The sequence below is a fragment of the Periplaneta americana genome, chromosome 15, assembly GCF_040183065.1.
Source record: "Periplaneta americana isolate PAMFEO1 chromosome 15, P.americana_PAMFEO1_priV1, whole genome shotgun sequence".
Lineage (NCBI taxonomy): Eukaryota > Metazoa > Arthropoda > Insecta > Blattodea > Blattidae > Periplaneta > Periplaneta americana.
Genome location: NC_091131.1, coordinates 70120855 through 70146852, shown reverse-complemented (window position 1 = coordinate 70146852; position 25998 = coordinate 70120855). Strand labels below are relative to the sequence as shown.

General features: G+C 34.7%; 1 protein-coding gene across 2 annotated transcripts in view; it reads right to left on the bottom strand.

The window, feature by feature from the left end:
- Window positions 1-303: 303 nt before the first annotated feature.
- ana3 (anastral spindle 3) overlaps window positions 304-25998 on the bottom strand; it is a 48278-nt gene continuing 22583 nt past the window's right edge. The window contains exons 17-30 of one of the 2 annotated variants that reach the window (XM_069847637.1): window positions 25178-25377; window positions 24491-24784; window positions 21731-21981; window positions 19020-19240; window positions 17749-17890; window positions 16099-16303; window positions 13969-14146; window positions 12917-13128; window positions 8968-9749; window positions 5792-5996; window positions 4465-4676; window positions 2158-2298; window positions 1595-1724; window positions 304-1409 (exon numbers count right to left, since the gene is read on the bottom strand). In XM_069847637.1, coding sequence (XP_069703738.1) covers window positions 1135-1409; window positions 1595-1724; window positions 2158-2298; window positions 4465-4676; window positions 5792-5996; window positions 8968-9749; window positions 12917-13128; window positions 13969-14146; window positions 16099-16303; window positions 17749-17890; window positions 19020-19240; window positions 21731-21981; window positions 24491-24784; window positions 25178-25377 — 3448 coding nt within the window. In that variant the 3' untranslated portion in view covers window positions 304-1134. Of the gene's footprint in view, window positions 1410-1594; window positions 1725-2157; window positions 2299-4464; window positions 4677-5791; window positions 5997-8967; window positions 9750-12916; window positions 13129-13968; window positions 14147-16098; window positions 16304-17748; window positions 17891-19019; window positions 19241-21730; window positions 21982-24490; window positions 24785-25177; window positions 25378-25998 lie in introns of those variants that run through there. The other variant, XM_069847638.1, reaches the window with a different exon arrangement.

Sequence of the window (25998 nt, the reverse complement as noted above, 5' to 3'; positions counted from 1 at the left end):
CTGTAACTATTAGTAAAATTTTAACGTAATATGAGATTCATCCTAGATAATCCTTGGATCGAAGTTAAATTCCAAGTTTCCTCTTTTGTTCCCTTTTCTCCAAATTCCTAACTGCCACCATGCTTCACCCATCCATTCTTCCCTGAAATTAACTCTCATGTATGCTTCTTGTCCCCATGATTTTAATTTTCCTGTAATCAACTAATGATTTAATTTGCTTAAATTAATGTATGGTTCATGTCTAGTTATCTCACTGCTCCTCTCATACATAGACACTGCAATAATGTGTTAATAATCTGTACCTATCAGGTGTGATTCACACCATAGTTTTATTTTCTATTATACAGAATACATTATATTATTACAAAAATAAGTAATCTTCTGAACGCATTACAGAATACGCATGTTAGCTTTTGTACATTATTCAGACTAATATACATATATTATGTTACTGTTGCAGAATATCCAAGCTCAAAAATGCACTGCTATAATATAAAAAAGATTTAAAAATATTTTTCGCACTCATATTTCAATCATTCAATTATTATTTTAGGTAAATATACAACATGCCACATATAGCACTGTTAATTTTGTTAAATGACATAATGCTTAACAAAAAGCCAAAACTTTAGAAGAGTTATACAGTAATGAATTCTTCAGTGATAAAATGAAGTACAGGCAGTTCCTGTGCAGACCGGTCCCAGGTAGTAATATGTTTCGTCAGCTTAATGATAGTGCAGAAAGCCCGTCCTGAAGAAGCTAAGCAGTAAAGAGTGGAGTGGGACCAGTCTGCATAGGGAAGCGTGTATGGACTTGTCCATATGCTGGCGTACTACCACTTGCTGCCCACCAACAGATTTTGTTAGGTAGAGGCTGAAGTGGGACCGGTTTGCATAGGAACATTCTGTATATGTACGTTTATGAAGATATGCCGAATTTTTGAAACTACAACAAGCTACACGAGCTTAACCCAGAAAAAGTTGGAGAAAAAGAATTACTGTAATTTTCAGTAAGTTTTTTTTTGTACTTCCAATTAGTATACGATATATACCAATATTATAAAGCCACTGGCATTCACAGCCTTCTCCTTAAATAATTAAATTTTATTTAAGTTAAAAATATTAATACACGGTATCAACTCTTTTCAGTAGTGTTACTTTCAGCATGTATAATATTCAAAATGTAAGTTATCATACAAATTCTTTTCTCTCTTTCTAAATCATCTTCAGCTGAAACGAGACGAAGCTGATTCAGAACTTCGCGCAGTTTTGCATCAATTCCTGAGCACTTTATTACAAGCTTTCCTTTCTGGTTGTTAGCTATGAGGGACCACACGATGGATGACACAATTGTCTTCTCCTCCACAGTTCCTTGACCAAGCTTCTGATGTATGACTTGTAGAAATTCTCCTGGAAACAGAGTTATGATGAGATTCACTGAAATGCTCATGCCTATATTTACACAAAATTCAGTATGAAGAGGAAAGAAAAGTTGAGGCGAAAAAGAATATTCCATTTGATTCAAATTAATTGTAACATAGTTTCTGCAGCCAATCAAGTGTATATCACATACACAAAAATAAATACAAAAGTACCTGATGATAATAATCGTGGCCGATTTAGATTGTGAAAGGAAATGTTACGCAGCACACATAATGCAGCCATTCTATTTTTTGATGAGGAACTTGATGACAGAAGTATAAGCAGGTCTAACGAATCTGTAATCTAAGAAAATTAATTATCAGTTCCATAAACATAAGGTTACACCAAACTAGATAGAAAAATAAACAAATATTCTTAAGGAATAAAACAATAAACCACTTTCGGCTTGCATAAATGTGGTTTGTTGCTAATGGTCATGGAATTGGAGGATCTCCATTTTCCTTCTGGACTCACAGTAACACCCAATTGGATATCAAAGAATTTTTCGACTTTTCTGTAGACCTAAATATTTTCAGTAGTGTATAATGCCAATATTATTTTGGTTTCTATTTTATTTTAAATTGTATTTGAGCCAACCACAAGGTGAATGTCAGGTAATCTATGGCGAATCCTCGGCCTCATCTCGCCAAATACCATCTCGTTATCACCAACCCTACCAATGCTAAATAAGTCAGTAGTTGATACAACTGAAAAAAAAAGATACAAGCAGTATTACCTTTGGTATTGACTGTTGTCCTTCAGGAAAAAACGTGAAAGTGGAAAGAAAATTAAGCCACATTAATTCCACCACATCCCAATGCTTCTGTTTCTTTGTTAACGTTGGATGGAGCTTATGAAGACAATGAAACAAATTCGTCTGAAAAAGAAAAAAAAAGCAAAGATACATATGTACACATTCATTTCTTCATAATGCAGGTAGGTGAAAAATTCATTAAATTTTAAAATTCTACTTAAATGGGATCATATGTCCATATGAATTTGCAATCTTGAAACTACTCTGGCATGTTTCATTTTATGAATGTTACGCACAAATTAATACAAAATAAAAAGTTACTAACAACTGAAGAGACAAAATACATTAAAGTGGTGTGTGTATATAAATCCACATAGACATTGAACTTCTCTGTTCACAAAAAGCAGTGCAATGCAAATTGCACACTTTGTTTCTGAATACTTATGTAGCAACTAGTACTAACTACATACTCCACAAAAATTTATATCAAATTAATTATGTAAAGATTTTATGTAAGGACTCCTGACGAACTACATTGAAATGTGATTCCATTTGTCATGTATTTTTAGGGCGCGTATAGGAAAGGTATAATGTAACAAGCAATGTAATACGAATTTATACAGATGATGTACGAGCACACAGCAAATGCAGCCACTAATCGTTGAATCCACTCAGCCTGGGTGAATATTTGAAATAAATAGCCATTTATTATAAAAACAAATGCTTCTACTTCTGTGCTGACATATTTACTCACGAAGTACAAATGTAAGCAATAAAGACGTCATCATTTGTGGAAAACGCGAATGTATAACAAAAGAAGGGATTCAGACATGATGCTGGATTTGAACTTTCAGCAAATAGGTGGATAATACAAAAATTGTATGTGATGTCACCTATAAATTTTGATTGTTTAATAGTATTTACTGGACCAAAAATAGTGAATACGCCAAAAACATCTGAAATTTCAATTTTTATATATATATATATATATATATATATATATATATATATATATATATATATATATATATATATATATATACTAATAGTGGGTTCTTGACTGCTCGTCATTCACTACAGCATGGCTCGAATACTCATGTTTTTAGCTGTGGTAGATTAATGTTTATTTAACACAAATAATAAATAAAACAATAGAAAAATTACCTAAATATTTTCTTTTAAGGTTTCAATAATTTCCAAATACACTTCTAAAATAATAATGAAAGCAGACTGTTTTGATATTCTAAAAGACCGTTCACAAATAGGGTTCCGTCTCACACAAATTCACATTAAAAGACATCCAAACATACCATACAGGGCAAGGACGAGTAACTTTGTTTTCACAAGAAAATCCGATAGCTGACAGATCAACTTGTACCATTTGATGAACATTATGTGTGAAGATTACAGTACCATGCAAATGAAGAATTCCCATTACATTACATGTTATGATACATGTTACATTACTCGTGTCTATATGCACCTTCGGATGGCAAACTATATATAAAGTTTTTGATATGAAGCAATTTTATGATAGAAATAACTTCATTCTGATATTTAGTTCATTATTACTGAAAATATCTAAATTGCTGCAAAGTATAGCTGTGCAACACTACCTATACAAGGTGGAAGTGAAATAACCTTGCAGATTGAAAGGGACAATAGGGTACACTTAAATGAATAGAAAACCTATATTACGTTTTGTGATTAAATGCACGGTTAATTAGAGAATTAAGTTGGTAGTTTCAGCAGTCTGGCAACATAGCTGCTAATATACTGCTCTTTCTTCTCGTAATACAGATGTAATAGGTCAAAGAATTCAATCCGTCTCCCTCTCTGACTACAACGTTGTAATTTGTTCGCATCGTTCAATGGCTTGAAATTAGTAGTTTTTAAATTAAATTTGCACGAAAACCGTCCATGCTATGGAAATACGACAGAGGAATAAATGATTCTTTATTAGATTTTCTATAGATATCCACAAAATATCACGATCCTACTCGCACATAGTTATCAAATAAGAGGGTGTTAAACATTTGAGAAAGAAACATTTTTATCTGAGAAAACTATGGACTTTTCACCAATATGGTATTACACTTTTTTTGTTACACACAACATGAGCTATTTGCTCTGAAAATCTGCAGGGTTAATTCACTTCCACCCTGTACATTTTTTATAACATTAACATGTACCAGTGTTCTTATATTTGAGGATAGATGTTTGAGGTATACATGCAACTTATGACTAACTCAATTAATAAATATTTATTCAATAAAGAACATTACTTACTTTAGCAAAAATATTCCTGCATTCTGGAGAGTGACATGCATTTGTAAGAACTTGAAACGTCAATTTCAGAACTTCAGTTTCATGCACACGATTTATTAACTCCATTTCTTTTTGTACAAGGTTCACCAGAACATGCAGCAATGACAAGGAGCTTGGCGTCTTTCTTAGGCCTACACCGAGCACAGTTGTTGTCATTATGAGTGACAGAGAAGCTGAAACAATAAGAAATAAGCCTTACAGCCACAAACTTACCAATCTATCATTATTATTCTTTTACTTATAAATATTAAATTAAATATAATTATATGTAATTGACGAATCCAGAATTACTAATAGAACAACTGTCTTCAGAAATAAAATTCAGTCTGTATACAGTATATTGTGCACTCCAAAGATTTACGAACATGGAATATTAAGTTTAAGATTTTTATGAAACTAACAAACTCAAAAGTAGACTTTCGAGTATTCCACAGTGTCTCGGAATATGAAAATGTGACAGAGGATTTGAGGAAATCCCTATGATTGCGTGTAACACCTATGCAGAAGTTAGGGTACAGTAATGGAATTAGGATAAATAAGTGAACATTTCATTATTTAAATACTTTATCCTACGTGTTCTGTTACTGCCCTTCCCAAACACTGATCTTTCTTTCTGCAGCTCCAAAAAATCTTCCATTCTTTTCGTTGTGTCTGTAATACAAAAAAACCTACAATACTTAATAGTCTTCCTTATCATTAGAATTTACTATTTCTGCCATACTCTGAACAATTTGTAATAGTACTAGTTATACTTACGAACAATTTTGTAAAGGAAACACGAAAATGTATTTACGTTGTTATGGAAATAAATAACAATAGAATTGGGAATTGCATTCTTTGGTTGGTACAAATTTCTTTGGAAAAAGTGATTGGGAATACTGGATTGGAAAAGAAAGAGCTGGAAATTCCAAACGATTGGGAATACAATTTTTTTTGGGAAAAAAATGTCCTTGGTGAAAAAAGTTTGGGAAAAGTGTATTGTAATGATTGCTAGCATGACTCTCTTCAGAAGAGAAGTAAAATTTGGGGCACATAAAATTATTCTCTATCTTTTAAAGGAAACCAGGCTAACAATTATTATCATCCTTAAAATCCACAGTCCCAAGAATCTCTAGACTACTATTAACAGAGATATAAGGAGAACAAATGATAAAGCTTCCTTGAATATAAATTAAGCACTCATTTACCAACATTCATTCTGAAGTAGAATTAGGATAGGAAGAGTTGATTTCACGAAAAATTCTGTTCGATCAACCATATACCAAAATGACGTTCCTATAATATTTACCTGAATGAGAGGAATTTGTGAAAGTGGATAACAATTTCAATACATCTTTCAACAGGTTTGGCAATAAACAGCACCAAACCCAAAGTTTATGCACCAGATCTGCCAAACCTATTTCAGCTGCAGCCTGCTTTACTGCAGTATCACCATGAAGGAAGTTAGTCAGTATTGCAAACAAAATACCGACATCTTTCAATACAGGACACACCTAGAGAGCGGAAAAATGTACAAAGATTACTTAAGTAACCAAATAAAATAAATAACTAAATAAATAAATAAACAAACAAACAAAACAAATCAATACTTACTTACAAATGTCTTTTAGAGAACCCGGAGGTTCATTGCTGCCCTCACATATGCCCACCATCGGTCTTTATACTAAACAAAATTAATTCAGTCCCAACCATCATATACCACCTCCCTCAAATCCACTTTAACATTATCCTCACATCTACGTCTCGGCCCCTCCAAAGGTCTTTTTTCCTCCAGCCTCCCAACTAACACTCTATATGCATTCCTGGGTTCGCCTGTATGTGTTACAGGCCCTGCCCATCTCAAACATTTGGATTTAATATTTCTAAATATGTTAGGTGAAGAATACAATGCGTGCAGTTCTGCATTGTGCAACTTTCTCCATTCTCCTGTAACTTCATCCCTCTTAGCCTCAAATATTTTCCCCAAGCACCTTATTCTCAAATACTCTTAACCTCTGTTCCTCTCTCAAAGTGAGAGTACAAGTTTTACAATCATACGGAACAACCGGTAATATAACTGTTTTATAAATTCTAACTTTCAGTTTTTTTGAGAGAAGAATGGATGACAAAAGCTTCTCAATCGAATAATAACAGGCATTTCCCATATTTATTCTACATTTCATTTCTTCCCGAGTGTAATTTATATTTGTTACTGTTGCTCCAAGATATTTGAATTTTTCCACCTTTTCAAACAATAAATTTCTAATTTTTATTTTCCCAGTTCGTACTATGTTCTGGTCACAAGACATAATCATAACAAAACATATGAATAAATAATAACTAAATGAATGAATGAATGAATATAAATAAATACAATAAGTAAACAAATAAATAAACAAACAAATAGTACATTTAGGCAGAGCTGTTGCAGCTGAAATAGTACAAAGTAAGCCACTTCACCTTCTGTCCAAAATTCTAAATGAAGTATCTTTATATTATGTTCATGCATATGGTTCCTACAATCAGTACATGAAGGGATTGTTGGTACAGAACTGGTGTTTACAGTAATGAAGCCTGGTTTCGTCTTAGTGGGTATGTTAACAGCCAAAACAATTCAATTAGGAAAATCTGCATATCCTCCATGAGATTTCCTTACGTGATGAGAAAATCGGGGTACAGTGTGTAGTATGTGCATGTAAAATTTATCAGGCCAATGTTTTTCTAGAGCACCATAAATTCTGAACAATATGTTAACAACATACTGACTCCATTCTTTCAGGAAGAGAAAACGTATGCCTACATATGCAGGATGGTGCGACTATACATATTGCAAATATCTTAATGAATTAAGTCTTGACATTCTTCGATGATCATGCTATTAATCTAGGATTGTAGCTAGCCTGATTTAAATCTTGTTACCTATATCTATTTATGAAGGTATTAAATATTATGTATAATTCTTCAACTACTGATTTTATAATAATTAAGAATAATAAAGTTGAGGATACTAAAGATGAGAGTGATGGACAATGTGTATGTAATATTCTAGAGCTAAAATCATTCTTAAAATCTTTAAAAAATTATAATTAAACCCGATTTCACACCAGAATTCCAATAAATAACCGAAATAATAAGTATAAATGTAATCCATCTCCATCAGATCATAAACTGCACCTTCATTGAAAGAGACAGTGTATGCAAAGAATGAGCATATGCTAAATAAAACGAAAAACAATATTCATACAGAAGTTACCAACATCACAGAACAATATTTTCGAATCATATGAGTAGAATCCGGATGTTTAGGCATTTATTTTGGTTAAAATAGGCAGGCATATAGGCAGTAAAAATAGTAAAAATAGGCAGTGAAATAGGCATTTATTATTCATGGAAACGGACAAAAATAGACAAATACTTGATAAACTATCCCATACGTACTCACTTTCCTTGGTTACATTCACAAAAAGATGCCTTTTTAAGTTGTCAACTGTCATAGTGAGCTGCCTGTCAGAGAGAATGTTTTTCATGATAGAAAAAGATTTTTTTACTTTTACTGAAGTGATTGGAACAAACTTAAAACAACTTATTTCAGAAGGACTGTCTCTACTTTCTCTCAGAGATCGGAAAAAACCGACTGTGTATTGTCTCAAAAAGAGGGGTGTGAGAAGGGATTAGAGACTTCAAAGTACACATGACTTGTGCATGCAAGCAACAACAGTAACGGGACATGGACACTTACTTTTAATACTTTCCTCATCCCCTTTCTTTCGCTGATAAACTCCGAAGTGACCTGAGCACTGAGGGTTATACTGTTCAAACATCTTTGTTAAGTGACATAAAAGATGAAATCGGTAGGGGAGAAAAGTTTACGACTTCTTGGAAACATATGTATTGCTGGAGAATAAGATTCTCAGCAAATAATTGTGTGAAGTGAATATATATTTTTAATTTGTACAACCATTTTTTTATATAATCTATATGCGGTTTATTTTAAATGCATTAAAAACATAGAAAATGTACAATAACGACGTAAAAAGCTAAAAAAAAAAGGCATTTGACCTTAAAATGGGCAACAGGAGCTAAAGAGGCAAAAAAGGCAAAATAAAAATTGGGCCTATCGTCCCCAAATGTGTGGAAACATGTTCATCTCTAATAGAGCTTTCATACATACACTCAGTTTAAAAAAGGCATTTTACCTAACATCCGGGCTCTAGACATGAGACATGCATCTTAAAAGACGGACAGTATTTCGAGACTATTTTAAATAAGATAAGTAAGTACAGATTTTTGTATCTGCTTAATTGTAAAATGGTACAACTTCCATCACCAAAGCTGTGACGAATTCAGCAGAAAATCTCCTTCTACCTCAGACACCCATTGTAAAGCAGTATAATAAATGCCTTCATCAGGAAAAACATGTGCAATTCCTTACTAATACATCAGAAATGTGACCCATGGCAATGCTTATGTATGAAGTCCACTTACCCTCTTCTTGTCACTCACTCGTTGCAAATTGTCAGCAGACTCGAGACTTAGTTTTATGTGTAACTCTTTAAGTTGTAATAGTAATGTTTCAAGCAGACCTTTACTAAGGGCAACTCTCTTCGCTGCTGCAGATACTGCCAAAAGGCTAGACAGAGCACGCATCACCGAACTTCTACCTTTAGTTCTCTTGCTAATGCTATATACTTCATACAAATGTACAAGTAAATTACACAACTCTTCACCAACAACACGGTTCACTGTTGTAGGGGAAATGGAATCCGCCACATGTACTGAGTCTAGCTTTCCCTTACACACTTTTGATGATGTAGGATAATTTAAACACTTATTTCTTTTCTTTCCTGTATTTTCAAAAAGGTCACACTTTGTTTCACTAGCAGATGACTTCTCCTGAGATAAAACACACTCCAGAGACTGGGATTCACTTTCACTTGAATTTTTACTGACTGTAACTATTTTGTTTTCATCTGAATCAACGAGATATCCGTTGTCTAGTAGATGTTTCAAAGAACGAGACACATCTAGCACCGATTCCGTATCAATCTCATGGGCAAGAAGAGAAGTCAAGCAATTGAGACCTGAGAAACACAAATTCGTTGACACGTCATTCTGAACAGCTGTCTTGAGCATAGAAAAGAATGATGAAGGTCCACAGTGATACAGTGCATCTCGCACTGCTTCGAAACCTCGCCTGCGAGACAGGATTGCAGAGAACAGTTTGAATAACTCCACCCATAAGAGCATCAGCTGAGTGAAATGTGTTGCTGCAACAAACAAAACAATACAATAAAACATAATATAATAACATTGCATAAGTCTATCGAAGGCATTCTCTCTCTAATTGCTTCTTGAGCTGAAATTTATTTTGGTAACGAACCATCAATAAGTGTAGTGTTATTTGTATGACAATAAATGGGAAGAGAAATAATTAAAAGATACGCGAAAAAGCGTTCTTGCAAGGAAAATTGGGCTGGGGCTGAGAAGGAGTAACTATGGATGCTCCAAGCCTGTAGGCTAGTTGTCTAATTCTGATTTTCGCTATGAAAGTAGACAAATTACAGCTTAAGGAACTACAGTCGAACCTCGGTACAAAAAAAAAAAAAAAACCTGATAAAATTATAAACTCTGTTGCAACAATAAATTTTAGTGATCCCAGCATTTCTTATATTTTAAATATGTTTTATCCATTATTACAACGACGGTAAAATTTTGGAGAGATTCCAATGGAACAATAAAAAATATTACAATATAGTCATGTTCAATATTTCACTTTTGACGTTTAGTTTTGCGCTTTTGAAGATGTTTTCCAGTTATTTCATCTACCCTTTTTCATACTTTTGTTGAATGTTTCACTTTTAATTTAGTATTGCGCTCTTGAATATGTTTTCCAGTTATTTCGTCTATCGTCCTTCATACTTTTGTTGACTGATATTAGCAGTCTGTGGAAGGTGTTACAATAGAACTCTATCTGCTTCAAGAGCACGTGATCCTTAACAGGATTTGCCTTTATGGTTTCAGCCACTGTCACCTTTCACATTCGAGAGTTAAGAGTTTGCTAATGATGACAGGTGTAACACGAAAACAAATCAGTTTGGAGACTGAATTAGCTGCATTTAGTGATTTAGAAAGGGGACTGACGAAGACTGAAATGGCTGATAAGTATGAGGTTGCGCAGTCAACACTCACAACACTCATAGAAAAACGCAAGGAAATGGAGAGCAGTTCTGCAAGTGGTAAAATTAAACCTGAACGTAAGCATTTAAAAACTGTGACAGCAGAAGACATTGACATTCCTACTTTGAAGTGGTTTAATGTCTCTAGTATACCAAAGGAACACCTGATTGTGCTCGAAGCAATAAAAACATGTTTACTGCTGTAAACTTCAAAACTAAAAAAAAAGAGTAAAATTACTGAGACTGAAAGCAGAGTATCAAATGGTGAGTAAATGTTATTTCATAGTATGTAATATTATTTTATACCTTCTTATTTACACTATTTTCTTTTCCAAAACATAAATTTGTTGTAAAATTTGATAACCCTCAATACAACAATAACTCTGATATAAAGATACAATTTTCCAAGTTCACTGAAAATTGTTGTATCGAGGTTCGACTGTATTCATTCTTTCCCTCATGATGAACAGGCGAAGGTTATGGTCCAGGATTAGGATGGTTATGGGTTAACCTGGCTACTAGAAACAGCGCAGCAAGCCTAAATTTAATTAAATCAAGATGTAAAAATATTACTAGACAAAATGATTTTAGTAGTAGCAATGAAATGCGCTCCCTAATATTTTTTAATGAATATAAAAACATATGGAGTTGGAGTACATATATAGATAATATGAAAATGAAAGAAAGATTTGGACTAGCCTGGTTCAGACTGGGGATTTGGAGATTAAGAAATAATAGAGGTAATATACCTCAAGGTACGTGTCCATTATATGGACATAGGGAAGATGACATTCATATTGTTTCTCACTGTCAATATACAAAAGAAATACGAATGAAATTCATAAATTAAAAGTTCCTACAAATGAATAAAGAAATACCTATAAGAAAACTTATGAATAATACTAATAACATAAAGTTACAAAGGCAAATAGGTCTATAACTTTTTTTGGTCAAAAAAATTAGAATGGAAAGAATAAATGAAATAGCTAGAACTGAATGAGAAAAAAAAATTGGATAAGAAAAAAAGGTTTAGTTTTTTAATAGTACTATCAATAAATAAAATAAAACATATATATTCAAACGTTTTAAATATACTGGAATAATGGAAGATTTATATGTGATAGCTGCACATTGCAGATTAAAACGTGAAGTACATCTTAGCCAAGTGAGCAAAGACTAATTGTAACATATTAAAATGAGTTGAGTCTTGCACAAAACTAGCCGCAAGTGCAAGAGAAAACATCTTATATTAAATAGTTCAGTTAAGAAATTATATTAAAAATTATTATTAAAAAAAAAATATATATATATATATATATATATATATATATATATATTGATGGTGAAATCATTGCAATAAGTGAATGTCTCAGGAATCTTCTATGCCACATCAATAAATTTAGGAATGCAGTTATATTGTCAGACTCCAAAGCAGCTATTCTAGCAATAGCCTCTAAACACACACCTTCATCTCAAACAGCAGAAATAACTAAAATGCTCTCTCAATTAATATCACTCAATAAAAGAATTGTATTCCAATGGATACCATCCCATTGTGGAATCCTGGGAAACGAGAATGCGGATGCTTTAGCAAAGAAGGGCAGCAATGCTACTTACAGACCTGTTACTAAATCTACGTATTACTCTGTGAAGAGATTTATTAAATCTACATACTTAGACTTCAACAAACAAAATTTGATAACACAATCCCAAGGGAAAAAATGGAACTCTCTGCATCAAAATCCACAGTTAATTCCCGATTTACCACGAAAATCGTCTGTAGCTGCATTTAGATTGGCAACAGGCCATGATTGTTTGGCCAAACACCTGCATAGAATTGGAATATATCAGTCCCCTAACTGCCCATTGTGCAACTCAAACCAAGAAATGGATTCGGAACACCTCAAAATCTGTGCTTCATTGGCTGGTCATGATAATATCTTTGAAAAATATTGGAGTGCAAGAGGTCAAATGACTTTATTGTCACATGCCTGGCATTAGAAAACAACAACATATATATATATATATATAAATTATGTAATGTAAGACTTCAATGATTATATATGTATGTATTTTTTTTTGTCTGTGAACTAGATAATAAATATATCATATCATACAGGACACACATCTTAGTTAAACTGAAATGTTATTCACTCCTTTTCATTTGGCACATCGAATTGGGGGAAGATACAGTAGCATCGAATGATATTATTAGGACACTACAAGCATACAAGCATTACATGAAAGCAGATACTCACAATCTGTAAGGGTACAGAGGAGTGCTAGCAGAGAATGCACACAGTCATGCGTATGGAGAAGTGAGGTGTGGCAGTCTTCATCAAATGCCACACACTTAGAAAGAACACAGCACACTGCAGTCCACATTTCAATCAGATCCACACGAAGCAGCACTTTATCTGTAGCTTTATTCAATTCAGTATTTTCTTGAGGGTCATCAGTAACCAGACAGCTGAAAATAATAATAATAATAATAATAATAATAATAATAATAATACTTACTTACAAATGACTTTTAAGGAACCCGGAGGTTCATTGCCGTCCTTACATAACCCTGCCATCGGTCCCTATCCTGAGTAAAATTAATCCAGTCCCTAGCAACATATTCCACCTCCCTCAAATCCATTTTAATATTATTCTCTCATCTAAGTCTTTGCCTCCCCAAAGATTTTTTTCCCTCAGATCTTCCAACTAACACTCTATATGCATTTACCCGTAAGTGCTACATGCCCTGCCCATCTCAAATGTCTGGATTTTATGTTTATTGAATGAATTATGTTAAGTGAAGAATACAATTCGTGTAGTTCTGCGTTGTGTAGGTTTCTCTAGTCTCCTGTAACTTCATCCCTCTTAGCATCAAATATTTTCCTAAGCATCTTATTCTCAAACACCCTTAACCTCTGTTCCTTTCTCTTTCTACAAATAATAGTTTGGATTAAAATATGTAATCTACAGAGTGAAACCTCCATTAAAGACAATGATGACTCCTCAGAACTTTGTTGCCCTGTTCTTTACTATGATCAATGAATAAGATATTTGGATTTACTCGTTCATGGTTATAAGAATAAAACATAACTTACTGGTCCCAAAACCACTACAAGTAATGATTTTATTCCTGACTTCAAAACAACCTACGTTTCAAAACATTACTAAGAAGAATGTATTCCTCTCTATTTTTCTACAGCTTTTCAATTTAAATAATGCTGATATAAGCAATGTGAGCTGATATTAGTGTTTACTTAAAAACTACATTTATTATTATATGAATACACTTAGATTAATTAAAATGTACCTGAATAATAATCGCACCAAACCACATTTATTGATGTGATGAAGTGCATCAGTAGAATCAAGAGCAAGTAGATTCACCATTAGCCAACAGACAGCTTTCACAAGGCTTGGCGTGGTCTTCACAAGTGGTTCTAATTGTAAACTGTGGCCAGTCAAACTCTCCGCAAAATCTGAAGATTCTGTTGTTCAACAAAAAATATACATTTACATATAATAAACACTAATTACAAACATACAATGAAAAATCGTGTATATAATTTGATCAATGCTATTAACAAGGGGAATCACTCCACGAAAATCTGTGGTGGCAAGATTGAGATTACTTACAAGCCAATGCCTCAATAAACATCTACACAAAACTGGTATTGTAGAATTTCCTATATGCCCTTTCTGTAATCTCAATAAAGATACGGATCAAGATCATCTTCTTCACTGTCCAACTTTTATTCAGTTTTCCAGTCTTCCTACTAAATACTGCAGTCCAACACAGCAAATGACATCATCATTAAATGTTCAACATTAGATACCAACGAACCAAACAACCAACATACTAAAAATGTTGGCAGAACAATGAACCTCGGGTTCTCTAAAAGTCATTTGTAAATAAGTATAAAAATAAAATACCGTATTTTTAACTCCCCTCCCAAATCAAGTGATTATATAAAGTTCGTGCCTGAAGACCCTCCCTCAAATTCGGAAGTAAAAACAGACAGAAAAAAAGGAGGTTTTACAGTTCAGTAAATACGGTAGTAAGTAAAACATTAATTTTTTAACAATTTGTATTAAACATGAAATTTGTATTAAACTACATGAAAACTAAAATGTAAAGAATGAAAAGAATTGAAGAGGTCAGTGGAAAAAGGGGGGCTATCCCACATTTTGGAAAAAAAGTGAGTCAGTAGCATATTATGGAAGACAGAACAGTCTTATATTACTTTATTGCACAAACGATATGTGGGAATAGCTCCATTTTGTAATATAAAGTAATTAATAGTTATGTTGTTTCTGCTGAAGAAACTTCTTAGTGGAATAAGGGAGCTATCCCTACTAGCATTGAAAGCTTGAATGTCTGCTATTCTTTTTGACCAATATGAGACCAGGTGACATCATATTGAGTCAAGATGACTGACATGAACCATTTAGTAAAATAAAAGCTGTTCCTTGTAAAGAAGTCTACATGAAAGGTAGAATAAATGCTGAAGAAACAAGAAGGCACCACACTTCATTTTACGTATGAACATTATGCCAAGTCATCACATAACATTGACAAGAAAATTAATAAAAATACATTTCTGTTTTTATATGGAATATCACTTAGCAAGTAAGAATATTATTAGAGTACTGAAGAATGTGTGAGTAAGTTATGTAAGAGAAACAAAAGTAGTTCTGGAGATGAAGTAGATTTTAGAAAAGCATCTGTTTTGAGGTTCAAAGGTGGACATACATAAAGTGGATGTAGATACACATAGAGTGACAGAGATACCTATGAGAGAAAGGAAAACCATCTAAGTTGAAACTTTCAATAGAGCCTAAGTATCCTCACGGAAGACTCATCAAGGCTGCGAAACTTAAGAATATTTTGTCACTTTTTAAGTATATACCAGTTGTATATTAAGGACTGCATTTGGATCTGAAGTCATACAACAACTTTAGTGGGGAAAATGTAGAAGATATTGATGAACATGATCTGGTATAGGATTTATGGAAATTGAAATGTAATACCTTTCTATGTATATTGCTTTTTATTAGTTCTTTTCCATAAAAACTTTTCAACATTTGCATAGAGTTGCTTTAATAAATGAGGAATAATGTGTTTCAATTGGTTTTGATTTCAGTGAATTCAAAGATAAGTTAGAAAAATTCTACTAGAACTTTAAATATCTCAAAATTGTTTACATGAGGGATAGCTCCTTTTTTCTACAAACCCCTTCAATTATTGCAGCATAGAATGGTATTAAGATAACTGAAGATTGCACATTCGGACTGTAAATAAAGTAATATCAAGCACATGAAATAAAAAAATTAGAACAATATAGTACCTAACCTAAACCATAAGAAAGTGTGAAACAAGATCTCAATCTATGTAACACAGTCTAATATATAAATACCTACTGTAATAATATCTACGAACCTTGATGGCCATTAGAAGAATTGCTGTCAATATTCCTGTTATAGTCCAATGCAAATTCTGCCTCAGTCCTACTGCCATGTCCGTAAACTTTATTTGCATCAACAGTACTGCCCACATTTAGACGTGATAACAATAAGGCTACTTCTCTATAGAAGTTACTTTGGGAAAGAAGTGACAGAACTGCCTCAACACCGGTCTGTGGTACCTAAAAAATAAAAATATCTCAATATAATATGACCTACACCTAGAATATATTACAGAATGAACAAAAATGTTTGCTATTTTGCTCAAAAACAGATTTTGACCCAATAACATAATAAACATATTTCTTATATTCTGAATCCAATGTTAAAGTTATTTTTTGCCAATTCCTGCTATCTGTCACTCAAAAATAATACTTAAAAATATGATTTATTTTCCAAAACCTTCTGTTTTTTGTTTTTCAGGCCAAAACATATTATTTTGTATTTTAAATTAGAAATCGTTGCTAAACTATGAAGTATTCTAATACATTTAGTCATAGAATGGTATAAAATATCTGTAAGATAAGAATAAATTCATTTTTAAAATTGGTTCGTATATTTCAAAGCCAGCAATTTTTCTCCTTCGTGTAAAAATAACTCCACATATGATCCATACATCTTAATGTTGTCTGATATCTTTTTCTACCCGAAATTTTTTTCCTTTCACCATTTCTTCAGTAGATAGTTTCTTCTTAGCCAGTGATCCAGTCAATTTCTTTTTCTCTTCCTGATCAGTTTCAGCATTATTCTTTCTTCACCCACTTTTTCTAGCACAGTTTCATTTATTCTGTCTGTCCATTTCACATGCCCCATTCGTCTTCTTATCCACATTTCAAATGCTTCTAATCGCTTCTCTTCACTTTTCATAACGTCCTTGTTTCTGCCTCCATATAATGCCATACTCCACACAAAGTACTATACTAGTCTCTCTCTTAGTTGCTTAGTTGTTTTTCCAGAGGTCCGCAGAAGATGCTCCTTTTTCTATTAAAAGCTTCCTTTGCCATTGCTATCCTCCTTTTGACTTCCTGACAGCAACTCATATATAGTATATCCTAAATATTTGAAGCTGTCCACTTGTTCTACTGTCTCATTTCGAATTCCCACATTTACCTTGTTTATTTTTTCTGATAACCGTGGTCTTTGTCTTGTTTGCATTTATCTTCATCTCATACTGCTCACAGCTGTCATTTTTTTCTAGAAGCATATCCCTTAGTATCATCTCTTCTACTAACAACGTCATATAATCAGCAAAACTTATACATTTTATTCTTATTCCTCCTACTTCCACTCCTTCACATTACATTTCTTTTTTCTTATCATCTACTGACTTATCTGTTAATCCATCCGTCTTTGTACAGCCTTTACTTCTAATTTATTGGGAGTAATTTCTGAGTTATCCATTTACAAAAGTGAATTTAATGAATTGGTATTATGTGCTTTTATAATTTTTTTTTTTCAATTGCCTGTATGAATAACGAAACACTGCAATGCAAGGAAAACATTTAAAACAATTAAAAATGAACTGCCAGATTTATATTATATGCATTATTGATAACAGATACTAGTTCTAGTGACTGGATTATTTCTACCGGTAAACTAGAATTGTGATAAAAGTGAATTATCTCACCTCTATAGAATTAAGTGAAGCATGACATAGATTCAGTGTAGCACTTTCTCCAGAAGCTAGCACACTGTGACTGCTCAAATTGCTCAGCAGAAGTGCAGCTTGTTCCCTTACAATGGATGCCTCTTCATGGTCCAATAAGAAACTGTAAACATCACACAATGTCTTGTCAGAATAACTCATTTACATTAGAACAGTCACTCAAACACCACAAATCTGTGTAACCTAAGACCACCACCACAGAAACTTGTTCATTTCGTAATGTTGTGAGGATGTGATTGTTCTGATATTTACATCTGCAATTATTTAAAAAAATCAAATGGTGGGCACAAGAGAGATCTAATGAATTTAAGTGTTATTACATGAAAACTATCACACATTACCAAGATTGAAAAATATAATATTTTTTTATTTCTATTTATGGCTATCATAGCACCAGGACCTTGCAACTGAAACAATGGATTCCATAACCTTACATTCTGAAATTTAATGCAACAGTAATCGATATTTCACACACCACTTTTTAAAATCTCTGCTTGTTTTAATACAATACTACTTACAAAGTATAAAAGAAACATTTTAAGTTCAAATCATATTTGATATACCAGTACTGTAAGACCTAAAATAATTTCAATGACATTATTTTTATGCAAATCTAGTCTTTCAGGTGAAGCCCCCTGCAAAGCAGATTTGAATAATTTCAAGGGAAAAATTGTTCCGGGGCCGGGTATCGATCCCGGGACCTCTGGTTGAACGTACCAGCGCTCTCCCAACTGAGCTACCCTGGAACTCCACCCGACACCGTCTCAACTTTTCCCTTTATATCCACACAACTTGCGAGGGCTACGAAACGCCAGAGACCCACATCGAGTGCACATAAACTCTGTGTGACTTGGAATTGTGGTTTTCTGTTAACGTACACAGTGACGTATATATTATGCAAATCTAGTCTTTCAGGTGAAGCTCCCTGTAAAGCAGATTTGAATAATTTCAAGGGAAAAATTGTTCCGGGGCCAGGTATCGATCCCGGGACCTCTGGTTGAATGTACCAGAGCTCTCCCAACTGAGCTACCCGGGAACTATTATTATTATTATTATTATTTTTTATTTTTGGAAAAGTAATTCTATGGCTGAACAATTTTATTACTTATAAAATGTTTAATGCAGCACCTATTTAAAGTTGCTAATAGAAACTCTCAACAACAAATGTAGCCAGAATATGTGCAAGAATCTTAGGAACATTCCTACTACATATTAAGTATTTCTTTCTTTACCTTAGACCTGCTCCCCACGCACCACCAGCTATAGAAGAGAGCCCAGAAAGAAGCTGACCACAGCCCTGAAGGGAACAGCTGAAACCGGCCACTAACTGAAGAGCAGCAGAACGAACAACTGGATCACGGCTCAACCATAATGGTGGCAGCCATGACAGATTAGCTCTTCCTGTTGTGTAAGTTTCTGCTCCTAGAGCACATAACCATATGAACTCCCAGCCCTGAAATAAAACAATTTACAATCAAAATCGCGGACTACAAAAAATTTAACGAGAAAAATTCGAGAATGTTTTATGGATGTCATGTCAAACTGGAGAAAGAATATACATGAAAATAAGTTTCGCCCAAATGTTGATCTTAAACTTGTTTTTAGATTCTCTTTAAAAAGTGTACAGGTAAATCAGTATGTTTTTAGGTATAATCTGAAGTTAATTAATGTGTAATGCTTAATTTTACTGAATTTGAAAAGTTTCAAAGTAATTTTTAATATTACTGCAGTTATTTTAAATATACAGGGTGAGTTTTAAGTCCACCGACAAACTTCAGGGGGTTTTTCCTGACTGAAAATGGAGCACAAAAGTTCATATCACTTTGTGTCTGGAAATGCATAGTTTCCATGGTAAATAGCACTGGTGACATTCTTTTATAACTTGCAGTGTGCGTTTTGTGTGTTGCAGATAGTATGATTTAAGCAACACAGAAGCACAATGGTCCGGTATTCATTCCAGGAACAAGACGAGATGGTGTTCGTGTGTGTGATGTGGGTGGTGCTGTCTATCAGGGTTCGTGGCTCAGTACATTCGTGCTGCCTCTCAACCGTTTTCACCTGCTTGGGCACACATGAACACCATCTCGGCTTGTTCTTGGAATAAATACCGGACCAGTGTGCTTCTACATTGCTTAAATCACACTATCTGCAACACACAAAACGCACACTGCAAGTGATGAGAGAATGTCGTCAGTGTCATCTACCGTAGAAACTATGCATTTCTGGACACAAGGTGCTCCATTTTCAGTCAGGAATCACCCCCTGAAGTTTGTCGGTGGACTTTAAACTCACCCTTTAATAATCAAACTAAGCCAAAATTAGTTGAAGAGAGTCTTAGCTGTTAAATGTTCGACACCAGGGCCGCTAATAAACGGGGATAGACACCACTTGGGTTAGAGAAGCCCATACTCATAAAGCTTACTTTGCATGAAGGAAGAATTGTGTTAAATCACATATTATTGAAATAGTAGGTTAGATTCTGTCTAAAGTAGCTTACTTCTTACGACTCCTACGATCATGATTCGGGAAAGTATTGAAGAAATTAGGAGTTCAGAAGCAAGGAAAAAAAAGGTAATCTGATCCCTAATCATTACACAAATGTGATATTCACCTTCTAGGATGCACCATCGACAATGCTATAGTCATGAAGAAGTCTACAGTTTGAAGCAATACCTACATGAGGAAACTTGACTTACTGATAACAAATCAAGTATCAACAATTACTTGTTTTGTTTAAGAGATGTAACAGGGCCTCCGTGCTCATCATATTAATTTATTCTAAATTCTATGTGAATCAGCCCTACACCATGTAAGACTTGAAACACTCGAGCTGAAATTCCACTTATTTCGCAGAACATGTTATGGAAAGTGATAAACAGTGGAGCCTAATGGAGCTCATCTAATTGGCATTACCTTAAAAAAGTGAGCATGTAGCAGTGTTCTCCTTTGTTGTTTGCTTTAATGTAAATATTGTACTGAATTCTTACTTTGTAACTAATAACTGAAGGGGTCACCAGCAAAAGGTGCTATCTAACAAAATCTAAATGTGGTGCTTCCATATCAGCTATAATTTCCATCCGATTTTTTCGTCTTGTGTGCAAAATTCTTCGGAAAGGATTAACCGAAACAACATGCGAATCTGCTGTTCAGATTGAATTATATTTATAGCAGGATCGGAAGTGGAAGTTCACAAATTCAGAATTTGTTAGATAGCATCTTTTACTGGTGACCTCTTCAATTGTAAATTGTCCAATAGTTTCTGCCACACACATTATAAAAGTCTATCACTACACATTTGGTGGTAGTCCATTGTTTTAGGAGTAAGTGTTAGTTTGAGAGACGCAGTGTAAAGGTAAGCAAAGATAGCCTAGTACAAGCAGAGTGCAATAAAAATCCTGTCCACCACAGTGGAGTAATGTTTAGCATGTCTGATCGTGAAATCAGTGGGCCTAGATTCAAATCCTGGTTGGAACAAGTTATTTGGTTGCGATTTTTTCCGGTATTTTCCCTCAGTCCATTAAGAGCAAATACTGGGTAACTTTCGGTGCTGGATCCTGGACTCATTTCGCCAGCATTATCACCTTCATCTCACTCAGTCGTTAGATAATCATAGCACTTGATAAAGCGTCGTAAAATAACCAATTTAAAAATCCTATTTACACACAAGATATTAATAAGTCAGTATTTTTTGGGATGATAAGACAGGTGGAAGTAAACTTTTGTCACCACACGATTATACACTACGCATACACCTCCTCACCTGTTATCTCAACCATTTCTGAGAAAAAAAACAAACACCTCACAGCAACAAGGATACTACATAGTGAAACACCTTCATAAATTTGTCTGATGTGCTGTTGTGTATCTCAGGCAACAAGGGGTTCATGCATATTCACTGTATGGTAAGTAATGCTGAGACTGTAACATCCTCACAATATATTACCTTATTCGATGTGCTGTTCTGCATCTCACATAGCAGATGGTTCATGCACAATACCGCACTCCTTGTGATGCTGAGTCCCATGAATGAAGCTAGACTAGCTCCACCCTTTCCACAATGAAATGCAGTTACGAGTTCAGTGAGAGAGGAGATCAGTTCACTCCATAATCGATGGACATTGAAATCTGTACAATTACTCCAATTCTGTGAACTTGTAAGTTGAGTCAAACACGACAGCATCCAGTCCAGAAAGGCTGAAACATGTTAGTTTGATATAGTTTCACTAAAATTAAATATTAAAATAAGATTTTACCTTGATTGGTTCGTTGCTAATGCTCGCTGCATTTGTCATAAGGCATCACAGAATGATAAAGGTAGGCACTAACTTAGAGGAACGGATTTGCTTGGAGCATTCGAATTTTTATTCTTTGCACTATTTTAAATTGAGCACTGCCCACTTCGTTGTCTGTCAGCATGACCAGATTCCGTCCAGAATTCTAGTGAGAGAATAATTTCCAAGAACGAAATTAAGAAAGCCATGGCAATCAATTGCAAGGCCTTCAATTGCGGTAATATTGACGGCATAAATGAAATGAAGACGTGAAGCTTACTTTGTTATTTCTTATTCCAAAGCTAATGCAATTAAAAACACATCCCCCTCAAATCTACTCATTTTTGCAGTGTAGGCTTTCACGGCCGGAGTCTATAGATGTAGATTCATTTTCCGGGCTGAGAGGCCGTGGTCTATTAGTTGGTTTTATACCAGACGTTTCGTCTGCAACTGCGGCAGACATCTTCAGTGGAGTGGTATCCGAGGTCGCAAGACTCTTCTCGGCGTACCTGAGGCAACTGATCCTGTGTCTGGTTGTGCGGGCGTATTTATAGTGCGGCTCGCGGGCCGAGGCCTGTTGTCGCTGCGGTCCGCACCGCTTTGTTCGCTGCTCCCGTTCTGGGTTCCGTCCTTTTGTTGTAGTGGCTTCTTATCTGTTCTGTTTAGGACCGGATACCAACACTTGTTTAGCTTTACGCCTTCTTCCTTGCGATTAAAGTTGTTATGTTTATAACATAACAACAACTTTATATGTTTATAACATAACAACAACTTTAATCGCAAGGAAGAAGGCGTAAAGCTAAACAAGTGTTGGTATCCGGTCCTAAACAGAACAGATAAGAAGCCACTACAACAAAAGGACGGAACCCAGAACGGGAGCAGCGAACAAAGCGGCGTGGACCGCAGCGACAACAGGCCTCGGCCCGCGAGCCGCACTATAAATACGCCCGCACAACCAGACACAGGATCAGTTGCCTCAGGTACGCCGAGAAGAGTCTTGCGACCTCGGATACCACTCCACTGAAGATGTCTGCCGCAGTTGCAGACGAAACGTCTGGTATAAAACCAACTAATAGACCACGGCCTCTCAGCCCGGAAAATGAATCTACATCTACTCATTTTATTTCCAGGTTTAGTCTAAAACACTACAAGGAAGTAATGTTCCCGCTCTATTGATAAATAACACTATTAGATGATTTTTTTACTTGGTTATTTAACGACGCTGTATCAACTACGAGGTTACTTAGCATTGATGGGATTGGTGATAGCGAGATGGTATTTGGCGAGATGAGGCCGAGGATTCGCCATAGATTACCTGACATTTGCCTTACGGTTGGGGAAAACCTCGGAAAAAACCCAACCGGTAATCAGACCAAGCGGGAATCGAACCCGCACTCGAACGCAACTCCAGATCGGCAGCAAGCTCCTTAACCGACAGAGCTACATCGATGGCTTATTAGATGATCAATTCGGAAATGCAGACAAGTGAGCAATATTATAAAAAAATCCGAATGCGCCAAAAGAATCCATTCTGATAAGTGAGTGTCTACCTTAAATCAGACTCTTAACCTTTAAAGCAGAACAGTGGAGTATTGCATCTTTAGCATTATAGATTCAGTTGTGTTTATGAAAAACCAAGCAGTTGTAGCCTGTGTTCAGCCAGAGAAGAGCAAGAGTAAATATTCATATCTGGAATGAATGAATGATGGTGTTTCAGCGTTTATTGCTGGTATTGTTGGTAATTTCCTATACTACTTTTTCTCGCACAGCTGTCATTATGAGACGTTTCACAGTACAGAATGATAATATTTCTTTGGAGTAGTCTTAAGAATATATATACTTCTGTTTGCAAATTGACTTTTATTATTCCATACCCCACAATGTGATGGAATCCATCGTAAATTAGCTTTCTGAAGGTTTTATTGTTTTATAACTTGAAAGTTTAACATATCGTCGCCTGAATGCAAGAACTAGGTAACTTGATTTTTCATATTTTGTGACATTGCCTATTTACTTATTTATTGCACTAAGGAATATGTCTCGTTTTCTTTTACCTATTTGTTATATTGAAAAATAGATGTTGCTGGTATCGTTCGATCAGTTACCTAGATCTGGATTACATTTTGTGCGATTTTTGCTATGCTATAAAAGAGGTAACTAAAAACAGCAAATTTCGAGTTACCTAGTTCTTGCATTCAGGCGACGATATGTTTTGCTATTTATATGTTGCCGATTTAGGGTCACTGGATGTTAATACTCTCAGAAAGGTACTTAAGTGATAAGAGAGCTGCATTAGAGTGGATTTGATACCTTTCAACTCTGCATAAAAATGAGTTAAATCTGATTCGCGAAGAATGGGAGTTATACCTGAAAGCTAGATTTGCTCAGCGAGATTTACTCTCAAATCTGAGAACAGTCCTCACTGTACTTACCCAAATTATAGAAGTGCTGTGTGTCACTGAAGGTAAGGTTCTCTGTTATGGCACGAATGATATGGATCCAAGACTCTGATTTATGTTCACTATTCTTGTTTACATGCCGTGACTTTTTTTCACGTGCTGCACATTCCTGCACTAACTTAAGCAGTTCCCGACACATCTCCTTTGACATGCCACTAGCATTTTCTGATCCACCAGGCATATCTGCTAATTTCAGCAGTAGGCTGGGTAAAGGTTGTGTTGCATCTTTGAGTATAGTAGTGATCCAACAAATCTGTTTAGCAGTATCTGAAAAGTAACAGATAATTACTGCTATTACTATACCAAATTTTGTGATAAAATCTGAAATGGTGTGGATGTGTAACATGAATCCCATGTCATAGATAGCTTCACACAAAAACTACCATATATTCTCACACAAGTGTCCTGCAAGTCTATGAAAATGCGGCAGCCTATAATGTTCAAATAAGGAAAATATAATCAGATCTTACCAATGACTGGAAGGTTCTAACAACTTCAAGACTGTTAAAACTTGCAGAAGTGGCAGAAATGGGTGTGCAAAATCCAACAGCTGAAGTACATGCAGAGTCAAATCTGAATCTAAAATTAACATTCACTATAAAAAAAGATTAAATAGGCTATATTAGATGTGAATGCTTTATATCTAGAAATAAGACCAACCTTGCTCTGAATCACTGCAAGCATTGAAGTAAAGTCGTAGAAATTGTAATATGGAAATAAGCAATTGTTGATCTTCTGGACAAGAAGGGGGAACTTCCAGAAATCTTTTGAAGCTATCCGCCCATGGAAAATCATGCCAACACTTAGAAGAAACCATGCTGTTCACTTCTCCTCTCACCAATATTTGCAATGCAAGATACCTGGGCAAAACAAATAAAAGCCTTCTTCTGTAATCACATTCACAGTTATCTTGCATAGTACAATTAACTTTCGATTACTGATTGGAGCTGATATCACTACAAGTATAGTGGAGGACAGCAGTAAGAGACAGCACAATAATAACAAAGATTTGTATTTCTTCTGTTCGTAATTAGATCTTGGACAATCTATAATAATGTACAGTATTCACAAAAAAACAAAAGAAAAAAGATAGTAGCTCGTAAGTTTTTACAATAATAAATGCTAATCACAAAGTGTAAGTGGTAAGTAAAAATGGGTGTCTATTAAGTAAGGAAATTTCCTCAGTTTTATGTAAGAGTCCCAGGAGGAAACAGAAACCCAGTCCAATTGAATATACTGTAGAACCTCGATAATTAGAATGCACTATCAAATGTGCATACAATATAAACCGGATCAGCTTACTTAATACCCTAAGAGTGAAACCTAACCATTTTCCCCCTATTACTACATACGCTAGTGGATTATAGCAATTTTCTAGATGTCAGGTTGAATTTTCTTTTACCAACTTTATTTCGAATTTCGAGTACTGACAAATGCGACAACTAACAGTTATGTTGGTAGCAATAATTTTAATTTGCAGT